This window comes from Ranitomeya imitator, chromosome 1, assembly GCF_032444005.1.
Source record: "Ranitomeya imitator isolate aRanImi1 chromosome 1, aRanImi1.pri, whole genome shotgun sequence".
Taxonomy (NCBI): domain Eukaryota; kingdom Metazoa; phylum Chordata; class Amphibia; order Anura; family Dendrobatidae; genus Ranitomeya; species Ranitomeya imitator.
The window spans coordinates 178,447,710-178,462,644 of NC_091282.1; the positions used below are offsets into that span (position 1 = coordinate 178,447,710).

General features: G+C 41.9%; 1 protein-coding gene across 2 annotated transcripts in view; it reads left to right on the top strand.

The window, feature by feature from the left end:
• Positions 1-14,935, top strand: part of FER (FER tyrosine kinase) — a 485,813-nt gene that overhangs the window by 415,503 nt on the left and 55,375 nt on the right. For both annotated transcript variants that reach the window (XM_069752566.1, XM_069752558.1), the window contains exon 19: positions 2,678-2,832. In XM_069752566.1, coding sequence (XP_069608667.1) covers positions 2,678-2,832 — 155 coding nt within the window. The remainder of the gene's footprint in view (positions 1-2,677; positions 2,833-14,935) is intronic.

Here is a 14,935-nt window from a genome sequence, read left to right on the forward strand (position 1 = left end):
GAAACCTTCCGCCATACAGGAGCATTATTTCACAGTCACTGAGATCGTATTAAACAGTAGAGATTAAAGCCTTTCTCCCACCAATAACTGTTGTTAGATGAAATGGATGTGCAGTGATAAATAGCGAGAGAGGAAACGCAGATCACCTTTGTAATCTCCTCGGTCATAAAAAACACATGGAAGCAAATGGCGCGACACTCTGCACGTAGCCGAGACACGCAGCCTTTCATTTCCCAAACCTTATAGGAGAAAATGACAATTTCTATTTCTGGAAGAAAATGTCGTAGAGAAATTCTGAAACCTGGCTTAATCTTTTACGCTACTTATTACTGATGACTTTCCGTGTCATACTTAATATTACTTCAATACCGTAATTCCATTAATGCGCAGCTAATCAATATGCATTTCTCCATCCTCGGCCTGTTTATGCATACTTCAAAGTGTTCATCTTCTGGAGTTATCGTTAATATGTGAGACGTGTGAGTGATCACCGCCAGTTTTCCTTCTCTTGATGACCTCTGCTTCTTTAAGGCTTTTTCAATGTCTGCCATTTGCAAAGCTGAAGCAGGGCGCAAACATTTTCACATGGCTATATGTACTTTAAGGCAGTATAAGGCTACATTCCCACAATGAGTTTTTGGTGCATTTTTGATGTTGCAGAATTTCTGCACCTATTTTTTTTTTTTATTTACCGTAGTTATTTGCGTTTTTGTGTGTTTTTTAACATGCGTTTTTTATTGCGTTTTCAAATCTTTTTTTTTTTTTCTTCTTTTGGTATGTCATGCTCTAACTAAAGCTGTTTTGGTTTTGATACTTCCTGTTTTTTTACTTTGATAAACTTTTATTGCCATACCTGGATGCGGATTACATATGTTTTTGATGCATTTCCACATGTAATGTAAGTCTATGGGGAAATCCGCACGGAGAACTCGGTGTACCTGCGAGACAAATTGAAATGCTGTGGATTTGAAAAATGCACCGCTGGTCAGTTTACGCATCATTAAAAAGAAATAGTGGGCATGGGATTTCCATCCACTTTGCTAGAACTGTAAGTTCATTGTGGGAACGTAGCCTAACATCACATGTAAAAAATGTCCATAGTCATAATCCAGTACCATCTGAATAGTTAATTTTGAGGAAACCTCTCTACAAACTTGGCACTCTTTCCATCTCTCTATAGCTCTTTAAATTAAATTTGGCCTGGCAGATATTGTTATCACGTACATATCAGGAGAATGTCAGCCGTAGCCTGATTTTGGTGGCACAAGACAACTATCGAACGTTTTGTGGCTATGTCAAGTCTTTCCCCACAGCAGAAATTTGGTGAAAGAATGATTGATCACATTGAATTTCAACATGCTTGAACCCATAGATCTCCCAGCTTTTTCCTCTCTCCAGTTAAAGAACAGTTGTACCTGATCCGAGTGTGACGGCTTAGTGCAGCTGTCACGCTCAGGTCGTGAGACCCTCTGGTAAGTCCAAGCATTGCGGTCCTATCTTGGTCCGGTATATACTGCCGGCTGACTATACCCTAAGGCTACTTTCACACATCAGGTTTTTTGTTTCAGGCTAAATCCGGCGAATGTTGGAAAAACTGGATCCGGCGCAGATTGTGAAAAACTGATGCGACGGATCCGTTTTTTTTTTACGGATCCGGCTAGCCTATCTAGATTATTGAATAAAAAAAATTTTGGAGCATGCTCAGTTTAAAAAACCGGATCAGGCCGCCGGATCCGCCATTTTCTGCATCCGGCACCTTCCGGCTCCCATAGGCTTCCATTCTAGCAAACAGCCGGAAGCGCCGGATCCGGCGCTTCAGGCTTTTTCGCCAGAGACCAAAAACGTTACAGTAGACGTTTTTTCCAGACGCCGGAATCGAGTGTACGCCGGATCCGTCATCAAACCGGAAGGAACGCTGGGCCATCCGGCGCAATCCGGCTCTAATACAAGTCAATGGGGGAAAAACCGGATCCGGTTTTTATTTTTTCCGGTTTTCCTCCCGAGAGCCGGATTTAGCCTGAAACTAAAAACCTGATGTGTGAAAGCAGCCTATAGCAACATCTGGTCTGCACACAAACCTGATGGGGTTAGCCAGTCTTCTCAAATCACGTGACCTAGAAGAGGACCGGAGTGGCACTGGAAAGCGGGGAAGGCAGCGATTGTTATTTCAGTACACTTACACACCAATAAATAGATAATTAGGACAGATGATAAAATTAAATTTTGATTAGACTTATTCTTTCGAAGGAATGTGTGTTCAGACTTTTGCCACCTAATCTGAGAGCAGCATAATGTAAAGGTAGACACCGATTCTATAAATTTGTCAATTACTGGGCTGCTTGCTGTAGTTTTGATATCATCACAGTTTATTCTGCATGAGATTATCGCTAGAGGACTAGTAAACCTGCTGCCATGAAGCATATTCATGACCTCTTTATAACCCCAAACACACACACACCACTGATTGGCAGCTTTCTGCCTATGCATGGTGTACACAGAAAGCTGTGTGTTATTTTTATCAAGTGCTTTACTTTATCTTTCCTCTTTTTTGGAGGGGGGAGACAATGCCAAACACTTCTTGGGAAGAAAAAAAAATCACAAGTTGTAGAATTATTCATGTGTTGCTGATAATCTGAAGGTAAATTCAATTCCTTTCCAACACATTTTTGTTTCCTAGGGACCTGGCAGCACGAAACTGTCTTGTAGGTGAAAATAATGTTTTGAAAATCAGTGACTTTGGCATGTCTCGTCAAGAAGATGATGGAATATATTCATCTTCAGGCTTAAAACAGATTCCTATCAAATGGACAGCCCCAGAAGCCCTCAATTATGGTAAGACTCATTTTCTGTACTTTTATTAAATTCAATTATTATTCAGTGCCAATGAGCATAGAATTGTTTTTTTGTTCTTGTATGCGGTATAGCTTTTCTTGTCATAATATTCTACAATAATGTCATTTTATCAAACTGAATAACTGATCCCTGCTGTGGCTGGCCATGGTAGCCAAAAAGTTATCCTCTCTGCCAGCTTTTGGGTGTAATAATGTTGATTCGAATATTGCTATTCTCTAAGCCTTTTATACAAGTCCTGATGTCTCCTTCAGTTGTAATTGGTTTTAGCAATTGTGGCTGTCCATGGCACAAGTAAAGTGGTGCGTACTGCAGACACCCCATCATCACAACTAGAACAGCAATACCAGGAATACTGCTCTTAATAAAATGCTAAAGGAAGAAGGATAATATTCATTCAGTTTGGAGAATTGTTACCCTACTATCATTCCAGGATCAGAGCTCTGCTGTTGTGTAATTAACCCTTTCACAATATGGCTGTACATGTACAGGGCAAGTCGGGAGCTGGTATATGGAGCAGGCTCACGGCGTGGTGCAGGTGGAGCAGAGTTTTTAATCCGCTAAATGCATTTAACACACTTCGGCGTTCCATGCGTCCATTGTCCCCTTATGATGTGATCGTGGGTTGCTGATGTGTTATGACATCCAAGGGTCTGTAGAAGAACTGCGTGCTTGACGTTACAGAGCTCATTTGAAACCCTGCCTGTGGCCGGGCTTCTAAAGATACCGTGTGTTCCGCTATATACAGCTATCAGAAGATCGCAGCTTCAAGTAGCTTTAGGGGAGTAACAAGAACAGTGAAAAGAAACAAAAAAAAGATTAGAAAAAAAAAATGAAGAAAAAACCTAAAAGTTTAAATCATTGCCTTCTTTTCCGATATTGAAAATAAAGAGTGTAAAAACAAGCACGCGTATGTGTTGTCACCGGCTTCAGAAAAGTCCATTCCATCTATTTGGTAGAGCCGCTAAGCTCACGGATTGTCTGCCACTATTAACGTGACGTCAGTATTGCTTGCAATGCTAGATACTGAGAGTAGCAGAAGAGACTAACAAACTAAAATAAAGGGAAAATACATAGATCCAGTAGAACACTGGAACCATGGGGAAATGTATACACCATCACACACTTTTTTGCCTGGAAACATATCCACCTGTCCCCGTTTCGACCTTGCGGGCAGAACACTCTTTTCTCCTAGACATTAGGCCCTAGACAATACATCACCATTTTCAAACTGATGCCTGGGTCTATGCTCTGTAAAACTAAAATATTATAATGGCATGAACCACTGGGTCACTTGTCTGTATTTCTCCTGGTACTGACACATCTATTTAAGGGAGGTATGGTTTGTTTTCCCTATGAAATAACACCTGAGCCGTTCTAATGCCCATTTAATCGCCAAATGCAATGCATAATTTATTCTCTTAGTCATTCTTATTTTGGTAGACCACAGAATGCTATTCGGATCCCTACGTTGCAACATTAGGGCCCCTGTACCCACATAAGAGATGTCAGTTTGTCCAGCTCTCTACCAAAGGTGGTGGTATTAACCCCTACAGGGCACATAAAAATTGCTTTAAAGGGAACCTGCCACCATGAAAATGCAATCAAGTTTATGAGCATTGTTAATTGTTACAGTCTGCTTTCTGGCCTTCTAAGGGGTTATCACTTTCAGATGGTAAATGTAGCAGGGTTTGAGCTTACCTGGCTGACATACCAATAATTTCACTTTTCCCACTTTTTACACAGTTTCATAAGGCCTTTGCCATTTAGCTGACAATTTACTTTAAGCTTACTAGACTTGATTTACATTCTTCTTTACAAAGGGCATCACTTTTTCAATTCTGTTCTATATTTGGGCAATGTGCTCTATAACATTTTTTATGGGGTAGCTTCCTGCTCCCAGGTCTCTTTGGCGATTTCAAGAAGAAAAGGGGTGTTGACCAAGTGACATCTCAAAAGGAGAAAACCCTATAGATGATTAGGAACCTTCCATATAGCAACCATAACATAAGGTAAAAGACCGTCTCACTCTTGCACATCTAGTGCCACAATCTTTTTAAATATCCCTTTCAAGGTTTTATTTGTTCCATACAACAGCAAAACAATATACAAAAGGATACAAAATAAATTAATCAGGCAAAATACTGATTCTCCAGAACTGGGCCAAATACTCAGCTCCTAACCAAATAATTGCTTTACTCACAGCAGTTGTCTCAGGAGCACTGATGGTCCACAAGCTGATGGCTCTATCTGCCCATTTATTTACCATACCTGAGCTTTGCAAGTGATTAGCTGGGGTCATTGGAAATACCTGGAGTGGTGAACTAGAGTAGGGAAAATACAATGGGCCCTAGTCATCAGGACCGTTGTTGTTCACTTTGGTGTTGATGAGGAGGCATGCTGATGTCAGATGCTCCTGATTTATCAAAAGGGGCGCATCTCTTCATGAATCTAAAGCAACTAATGAGTAGCCTGCGGCTCCGTGAGCCATGCTAGAAAACTTACTCCAGTTAGGTACCGGAGTGAGATTTCTTGGAAAGCATCATCTCATCATGAATTAAACAAAATGTGGCGTGGGAAGCGTGGCCTAGCGGCATGTGAGGAGGACGTGTGCCTGCAGAGTTCCCGCATGTCCTAGTTAATTACCGCTGCTAAATCCCCACAGCACAGCCAGTAATTATCTGTGGAGAGGCCCTGGGGACTGGTGGAGGTCGTCGGGCCGTCGTGGGAGCATTCCAGGCGTGCAACATGCCGAAAAAAGGTCAAAAGAGGATTACAGGAGAGATGGCCTCTGGTTCCCAAGCTGGCGCTGCCGCTTCAGCACGTGCTCTAGCAGATGCAGAGACTGATAGTGCAGCCAGAAACAGAGAAGTAGGGGCTCGTCTGCAGCGATATGCCCGAGTGGAGGAATTGGAGAAGGAATCTCCCCAAGCAGCTTGAAAAGATCTGGACACAGGATGAAAAGGTACAGAGCGGGGGATGAGTGAAGAGGGGGAGGAGGAGACTGAAAGTGCTGGAGGGCAGAGGAACCAGGAGGCTCTGGGTAGCTGGGGAGAGCTGGTGGAACAAAATAAGTAGCAGCTCACAGCGCTGCAGCTGCAGGTTCCTGCTGAGCCCACTATAAAGGACGTGCTGGTGGCTGTTATGCAGTGTGGATCAGCCATTACTAATGTGCTCCCTCAGTTGGGCTTTCTACAGGAATCAATGCAAAATGTAAAACATGATCTCCACACAGTTAAGGACAGAACTGGGCAATTGGAAAAAAGAGTTGGTGTGGTTGAAAATACAGTTTCTGCGTCTGCGTCTGCGATCACGAAAGATATTGCTGCGATTTGGAACAAAATGGATGATTTGGAGAACAGGTCCAGGCGCAATAATGTCCGCATTGTCGGTGTGCCAGAACAATGCAAGGGTAAAAATCCTACTACTTTTATTGAGGCCTGGATAAAGGAGAAAGTTGGACCGGACATTCTGACCCACTAATACGCGGTGGAGCGCACTCATAGGATCCCGGCCCGTTCCCCTCCCCCGCCATCCACCAAGGCCTATTTTGGCCAAAATACTTCACTACAGAGACAGCATTCTTCGGTTCTCAAGAGGTCACCCTGAACTAACTATTGATGGTTCTAGAGTTTCATTTTATCCAGATTTCTCACCGACCATGCAGAAAATGAGAGCAAAATTTGTTGATATCATAAAACGGCTAAATTGCGGGTCGAGGCTGGGAATAAATCTCATTTTTTTCTGGACGCTATGGAGGCAGCTGATTGGTTGGATCTGAATGAACAACATTTAAGAAGAGAAATGGAGGACTGCAGTGGGGAAAAGTGAACTTTTAGACACTTTAAGTTGTCTCTGTGCTCAGATAGTCGCCTTGTGCTGTGGGGTGTTATCCTGTAAAATGTGGAGGGCGAGATGGGAACTAAAACGCTTGGTGTTGGGGTTTTAACTTTTCCAGAGGGGAGAATACGCTTCTTCTGTGTGATGAATCCAACACAATTTAAAGTTATGTTGGGATGGGTTGTTAGGGGGGGGGTGTTAGGTCCTTTGATATGTGCACATATGTCAAAACAGGTTTGGCTAGGATTAACTGGATATTGTTGTGTATGATTAGAACTACTAGTTAATGGGGAGGTTAGGATTCTTAGTTGGAATGTTAGAAGGATGAAGTCCCCAGTAAAAAGACAGGCAATTTTTTTTCTTTTATTGCAAATCATAAACTGTAATCTGTCTGCAGGAGACGCATCTTACCCGAGAGACACTCAATATTCTAGATAAGAGATGGATATTGGCGGGATATCACTCCACTTATTCCCAGTATTCCAGAGGTGTTAGTATACTAATTGGATGGGGTGCTCAGTTTTCATGTAATCAGGTGGTGGTGGACGAGGAGGGGCGGTTTGTTATTTTATGTTGCACCTTGTCTGCAGTTACAATGGTACTCATATCTTTATATACTCCTCCGCCATATAGTAGTAGGATCATATATCAAATCCTTACTAGTTTGAGAGGTTTTCCAGGGTCCTATGTTTAGTGGTGGGTGATTTCAGCAATATTTTAGATGCCTATTGGGATAGAGGTAATCATGAACCTATAAAACCGGAAGGTAATTGCACACCATTTGGGGCGCTTCTGCGAGAACTAGCTTTAACTGATCTGTGGAGATGCAGCAATCCCGAGGTGTATCAGTTATTCATGTTTTTCCCCTTCTTTTACTTTCTTATCTCGTATCGATCTGGCCTTGGGGGATGGTCTCATGCTGGGGAAAATTAAAAATGTTGAATATTTGCCGAGGACAGTGTCCGACCATTCACCCCAGTCCATTGTGATCAAGGGGGATGACGTGGGGTCACAGGGTAGGCCTCTGTGGCGCTTAAATCCGTTTTGGTTGCAGCTAGTGGATAAGACTGATATGTTCACCTCTGAATTACAGGAATTCCTTCGGTTTAATGAGAACTCAGCCTATAGTCTGGTGGTGTGGGAGACTCTGAAGGCATGCTTGTGTGGTATGTTTATTCGTGAGATTTCAAAGATTAAGTCTAGTTCAAGACAAAAATCTAAACTTGTACTTCAGGAGTTGGAGGCTGCAGAGTGGGCTTTCTCAATGCAGGTCACCCCTAACACACAGAGGAGACTTAAGGATGCTCAGTCATGAGTGACCAAAATGACTACTAGAGGGTGCCGCACAGAAACACATGTTCCAATCGACCCAATTCTTTGAAAGTGCATAGAGTGTGGGGCACCTACGTTCGGTTATAACGTCAGCACAAAAAGGGTCCTCGTTCATACCTGGGCTCAGTGGTGGGGATGGGACACTTATCACGGATCCACCGGGAATTCTAAGGATTTTTAGGGCCTATTACACTAACTTGTATTCCTCTCATTTTGGGGCTTCCACGGAAGAGCTTGCGGACTTTCTAGAAGCCGCCAGGCTCCCGCGACTTTCTGATGCGGATAGAGCTTTGTTAGATGAACCTTTGGATTTAGATGAGCTGGAAGAGGCTCTGAACACTATATCTAATAACAAATCACCGGGGGTGGATGGCATACCAGTGGAAGTCTATAAAAAATATAAGTCGGTTTTACTCCCAATATTTTTTACTACAATTAACGATAGCCTCGGGCTTCTATGCGGGAAGCTATTATTACTGTCATACCAAAAAAAGATAAGGATCCTTCCCTCCCGGCCTCATATAGACCAATCTCCCTTCTGAAAGTAGATGTTAAGCTATTAGCAAAGGTGTTGGCCATCCGTCTTTCAAAAGTCGTGGAATCTCTAATACAGTCGGATCAGACGGGATTCATGCCTCGTAAGTCAACGGCCCTAAATGTTAGAAGACTATATCTCAATATGCAAGTGGGGGCGGACAGTGTGGGGAGGAGGGCAGTTCTGTCCCTTGATGCCGCTAAGGCATTCAACAGCGTGGAATGGAAATGCCTGTTTGCTACGCTTCAGTGCATGGGTTTTGGTCCAGGCTTTATTGGTTAGATTAAGCTTTTGTACTCAGAACCATCAGCAAGAATACGAGCGAATGGACTGTTATCTGAGCCTTTAAATCTGTATAGGGGTACGAGACAGGGTTGCCCTCTGTCTCTGCTGCTTTTCGCCCTGGCGGTGGAGCCTTTGGCTTCTAGGATAAGACTTAGCCCAGAAATTGAGGGGTTTAGGTACGGGACATAAGAGGAGAAAGTGGCTCTCTACGCCGATGACATTCTCCTGTTTTTGGCTTACTCTGACGGATCGCTCAATGGAGTAATGTCACTTTTTGCTGCGTTTGGGGCTATATCAGGTTTGGCCATAAACTGGGAAAAGTCTGCTATTTTACCATTAGGCCCAACTGTGGTTAGAGCTCCACAGGTGCTAGTAGTGTCATGTTTTCAATACCTGGGTATCAATGTAGCAAACAACATATTAGATTATGAACGCTTAAATCTTTCCCCGCTTTTGGCTAGGATTAAACACAAGATTAAGGCCTGGACTAAGTTACATTTGTCAATAGTTGGGAGAGTGAACCTGTTGAAAATGGTGATTATGCCTCAGCTTTTATATATTCTTCATAACTCCCCAATTTGGCTTCCCCAAAATAGGTTCTTTAAAATTAATGCACTGTTTAGGGAATTTATATGGTTGAAAAAGGGTGCGAGAATTAAGTTAAAGCACTTACAAAGGAGGAGGGAGGGTTGGCATTGCCTAACCCTTGGCTATATTTTTTATCTTCCCGGTGTCAACATCTGGCAAGTGGAATGGAAGACACATCTGTGGAAATGGAGGGAGGTCGAGGGATTCTTCAGTTTCTTGGGGGTCGGGGTCCCCTATTGTCTAAGTTAGAGGCGAATAAATTTAAACCGTGGGTGTCTAAATTTCCGACGATAATGCTTATGGTCAAAGTGTGGGGTAAAATTAAATGTTTAAGAGGAATTAATGGGTTCACGAGGTATACCCCTATATGGGATAATCCATACCTGCCGCAATTGAGGACATTGAAGGGGTTTGCGCAATGGCGATGAGTGGGTATCTGCTGGCTCTCACAGCTGATAGATGGGGGTGTCTGTAAATCATTTGAGGACTTACGAAAGGAGTTCTCACTTCAGCATTCTGTATTTTATCAGTATTTACAAGTAAGACACGCTTATATAATGCAGACTCATATACTCCCTATTATTATACATCATGATACTGTTATTAATAGGCTCGCTTTACAGGCATCTACAAGGGGACTAATTTAATTCGTGTACGGGCAGCTCCTCTCGAGGGTGCTATTGGGTCACCCGATGACTTCATTGACGAAATGGGAACAACAAGTGGGGAGGATTTCGGTAGATCAATGGGAGTCAATAATGCAAATGATCCCTAAGTTGTCCCTCAGTGAGCCTAACCGTCTGTCTCAACTATATATCCTCTATAGGATTTTTAGGACTCCTAAGTGGCTGTTTGATTTGGGTTTAAGGCCAAATTCAAAATGTCCCAAGTGTACGCTCGATAATGCAGATATCCTACATATGTTCTGGATGTCTCCCTGTATACAAATATTCTGGATTATGGTTCTCAACTTAATATATATGGCCACAGAGCAGGATATTCCCAGAGACCCTATTGTCTGTGTGCTTGGATATGTTGAGGAGGCAGGATGAGATGATTATTCACAAATAGCTGTTGCCAGAATGCTTTTTACTGCTAGAAAAGTAATAGCATATCAATGGATCTCAGATAAAGTTCCCACGAGGAAAGAATATGTAAATAAGCTAAACCTCATACTATGCAGAGAGAAGGCCATTTATCTTAAACGGGGTAGACCGGCAGTGTTTGAGAAAATTTCGGCAGGATGGTTGAATGTTCCAGGCTTACCGTCTAAGTTTATTCTCGTGATACCATGTTTATATCACCCTGAAAGTGATTTAGATGTACTCCATGACTGGTGCTTTGGGATATGTGCTTTATCTATATCTGTATTTTTCTTGTGATATATTTTATCATTGGACCTGGGTTGGGTAGGGGGAAGCGGGGGGAATGGGGGAAAGATTGTGGGGTAGTTTCGTGAAAATTCTGTTATGTTCTGAAAACTTTAATAAAAAATATCTGATTAAAAAAAAAAAAACAAGCTGTGGCGTCCCACATCCCCATCCCCGCTCATTTTGTAGCAGCTGGGAGAAACTCATGTGAAAATGCCAACCGTTACACAATTTTGGGCACAACTGCGTTTCACCTAAATTTTGTGATTTTTTTTTTTTTCAAAGCTTTTAACACCTTAATTCTGGCATGAAAGCTTTGATGAATTGGGCCCACAGTTCCCTGTTACCAAACTGCCAGGTAGGGTTATTTACGCAGTATAAGGCCAGCACCTAGGCTACATGTGCACACCATCAGCCACATTTCCCTTGGCCCTGTTACAATATATTTATGGTTTCCTTCTTACATGCTCTTTAATGTAGGAGTAGAGAGATTAAAACGTCTGGCAGCTTATATAACCTTGTAAGAAAAGCTTCACAAAATTAGTGTTGAAATCAGCCTAATTTTGTTTCAGACCTCTTTGATGAATTTGCCTATTTTTAAATATCTGCTTAATCTACCCACCCTACACAATCAAACCATCAAACGGCATAATCAGATGAAGTAGCCCAAAAAAATGAACTGCATCCATAGAAATCCTGCTTCGTGCAATCATGGACCGTGCACTCCACAAACACTTGGAACATGGCGAATAATTCTCTCTCCTGCTTCATTTTTGCAAATAACAAAAATCACCAGATCTAATGACAATCTCTTGACACTGCTCTTCTGTTTTCTGATTGTTAAACTAATCTGAAGAGCTGGAGTATTTAGTATTCCACTCCAGCTCATTAGTGTACCGCTCTGGCAATAAGGAGAGGGAGGTTCAGACATGAGATTTTCAGTGAGCGCCGCTCAAGATAACGTGTTTATTCGTTGTTACTCATTCATGCAAAGTGTGTGAAGCTGATAGCTTCGGTGTATTTTCATAAGTGGCAACAATTCATTTGGTATTTGTCATATTTTTCCTCGATCTTTTTAGAGTATTTGTGTGAAAGGAATATATAGTCAGTTAACAAGAAGTTGCCTACTGTAACAACAATCATTTTATGTATTTAGAAAGCGCAGCTCTGTAGTTTGTGTGCAGAATTTACTGTACATGCCACTGCTTTAGCTCAGCTTCTTGGGAAAACTTAATTACATTTAACATATATACCAAACGAATGACTTCAATGAAAAATGTTAAATTACAGCATGCCAGAGTTAGAAGTGGGTAAGCCGACAAGAATGTTACCTCCAACCGCACATTGAATGGCTTTAATTATAGTCTATTAGACTTGAAAACTAATTTATCACGGTTGGAAACGATACTTAAAGTGCACACCGACTCCGCTTACATCTAGACGGTTAACACCCTGTTGCTACAATTTCTGTATTTACAGTTCAGTGAAGTACTAAGATCTAACAAGTGTTGGGCTCCTCGGTAAACTTTGGCTAATGTTACCCCATCGTAGCGTAGCTTCTGTAAAATAGACTATAGACATCGGTATGTCCCTCATAGGTCATGTTACTATTGTGTTATGTTACCCCATCGTAGCATGGCTTCTGTACAATAGACTATAGACATCGGTATGTCCCTCATAGCTCATGTTACTATTGTGTTATATTACTCCATCGTAGCATGGCTTCTGTACAATAGACTATAGACATCGGTATGTCCCTCATAGCTCATGTTACTATTGTGTTATGTTACTCCATCGTAGCATGGCTTCTGTACAATAGACTATAGACATCGGTATGTCCCTCATAGCTCATGTTACTATTGTGTTATATTACTCCATCGTAGCATGGCTTCTGTACAATAGACTATAGACATCGGTATGTCCCTCATAGCTCATGTTACTATTGTGTTATGTTACCCCATCGTAGCATGGCTTCTGTACAATAGGCTATAGACATCGGTATGTCCCTCATAGCTCATGTTACTATTGTGTTATGTTACCCCATCGTAGCATGGCTTCTGTACAATTGACTATAGACATCGGTATGTCCCTCATAGCTCATGTTACTATTGTGTTATGTTACTCCATCGTAACATGGCTTCTATACAATAGACTATAGACATCGGTATGTCCCTCATAGCTCATGTTACTATTGTGTTATGTTACCCCATCGTAGCATGGCTTCTGTACAATAGACTATAGACATCGGTATGCCCCTCATAGCTCATGTTACTATTGTGTTATATTACTCCATCGTAGCATGGCTTCTGTACAATAGACTATAGACATCGGTATGCCCCTCATAGCTCATGTTACTATTGTGTTATGTTACTCCATCGTAGCATGGCTTCTGTACAATAGACTATAGACATCGGTATGCCCCTCATAGCTCATGTTACTATTGTGTTATGTTACTCCATCGTAGCATGGCTTCTGTACATTAGACTATAGACATCGGTATGTCCCTCATAGCTCATGTTACTATTGTGTTATGTTACCCCATCGTAACATGGCTTCTGTACAATAGACTATAGACATCGGTATGTCCCTCATAGCTCATGTTACTATTGTGTTATGTTACTCCATCGTAGCATGGCTTCTGTACAATAGACTATAGACATCGGTATGTCCCTCATAGCTCATGTTACTATTGTGTTATGTTACCCCATCGTAGCATGGCTTCTGTACAATAGACTATAGACATCGGTATGTCCCTCATAGCTCATGTTGCTATTGTGTTATGTTACTCCTTCGTAGCATGGCTTCTGTACAATAGACTATAGACATCGGTATGCCCCTCATAGCTCATGTTACTATTGTGTTATGTTACTCCATCGTAGCGTGGCTTCTGTACAATAGACTATAGACATCGGTATGTCCCTCATAGCTCATGTTGCTATTGTGTTATGTTACTCCATCGTAGCATGGCTTCTGTACAATAGACTATAGACATCGGTATGTCCCTCATAGCTCATGTTACTATTGTGTTATGTTACTCCATCGTAGCATGGCTTCTGTACAATAGACTATAGACATCGGTATGCCCCTCATAGCTCATGTTACTATTGTGTTATATTACTTCATCGTAGCATGGCTTCTGTACAATAGACTATAGACATCGGTGTGTCCCTCATAGCTCATGTTACTATTGTGTTATGTTACTCCATCGTAGCATGGCTTCTGTACAATAGACTATAGACATCGGTGTGCCCCTCATAGCTCATGTTACTATTGTGTTATGTTACCCCATCGTAGCGTGGCTTCTGTACAATAGACTATAGACATCGGTATGTCCCTCATAGCTCATGTTACTATTGTGTTATATTACTCCATCGTAGCATGGCTTATGTACAATAGACTATAGACATCGGTATGCCCCTCATAGCTCATGTTACTATTGTGTTATGTTACTCCATCGTAGCATGGCTTCTGTACAATAGACTATAGACATCGGTATGTCCCTCATAGCTCATGTTACTATTGTGTTATGTTACTCCATCGTAGCATGGCTTCTGTACAATAGACTATAGACATCGGTATGTCCCTCATAGCTCATGTTACTATTGTGTTATGTTACCCCATCGTAGCGTGGCTTCTGTACAATAGGCTATAGACATCGGTATGTCCCTCATAGCTTATGTTACTATTGTGTTATGTTACTCCATCGTAGCGTGGCTTCTGTACAATAGACTATAGACATCGGTATGTCCCTCATAGCTCATGTTACTATTGTGTTATGTTACCCCATCGTAACATGGCTTCTGTACAATAGACTATAGACATCGGTATGTCCCTCATAGCTCATGTTACTATTGTGTTATGTTACCCCATCGTAGCATGGCTTCTGTACAATAGACTATAGACATCGGTATGTCCCTCATAGCTCATGTTACTATTGTGTTATGTTACCCCATCGTAGCATGGCTTCTGTACAATAGACTATAGACATCGGTATGTCCCTCATAGCTCATGTTACTATTGTGTTCTGTTACTCCATCGTAGCATGGCTTCTGTACAATAGACTATAGACATCGGTATGTCCCTCATAGCTCATGTTACTATTGTGTTCTGTTACTCCATCGTAGCGTAGCTTCTG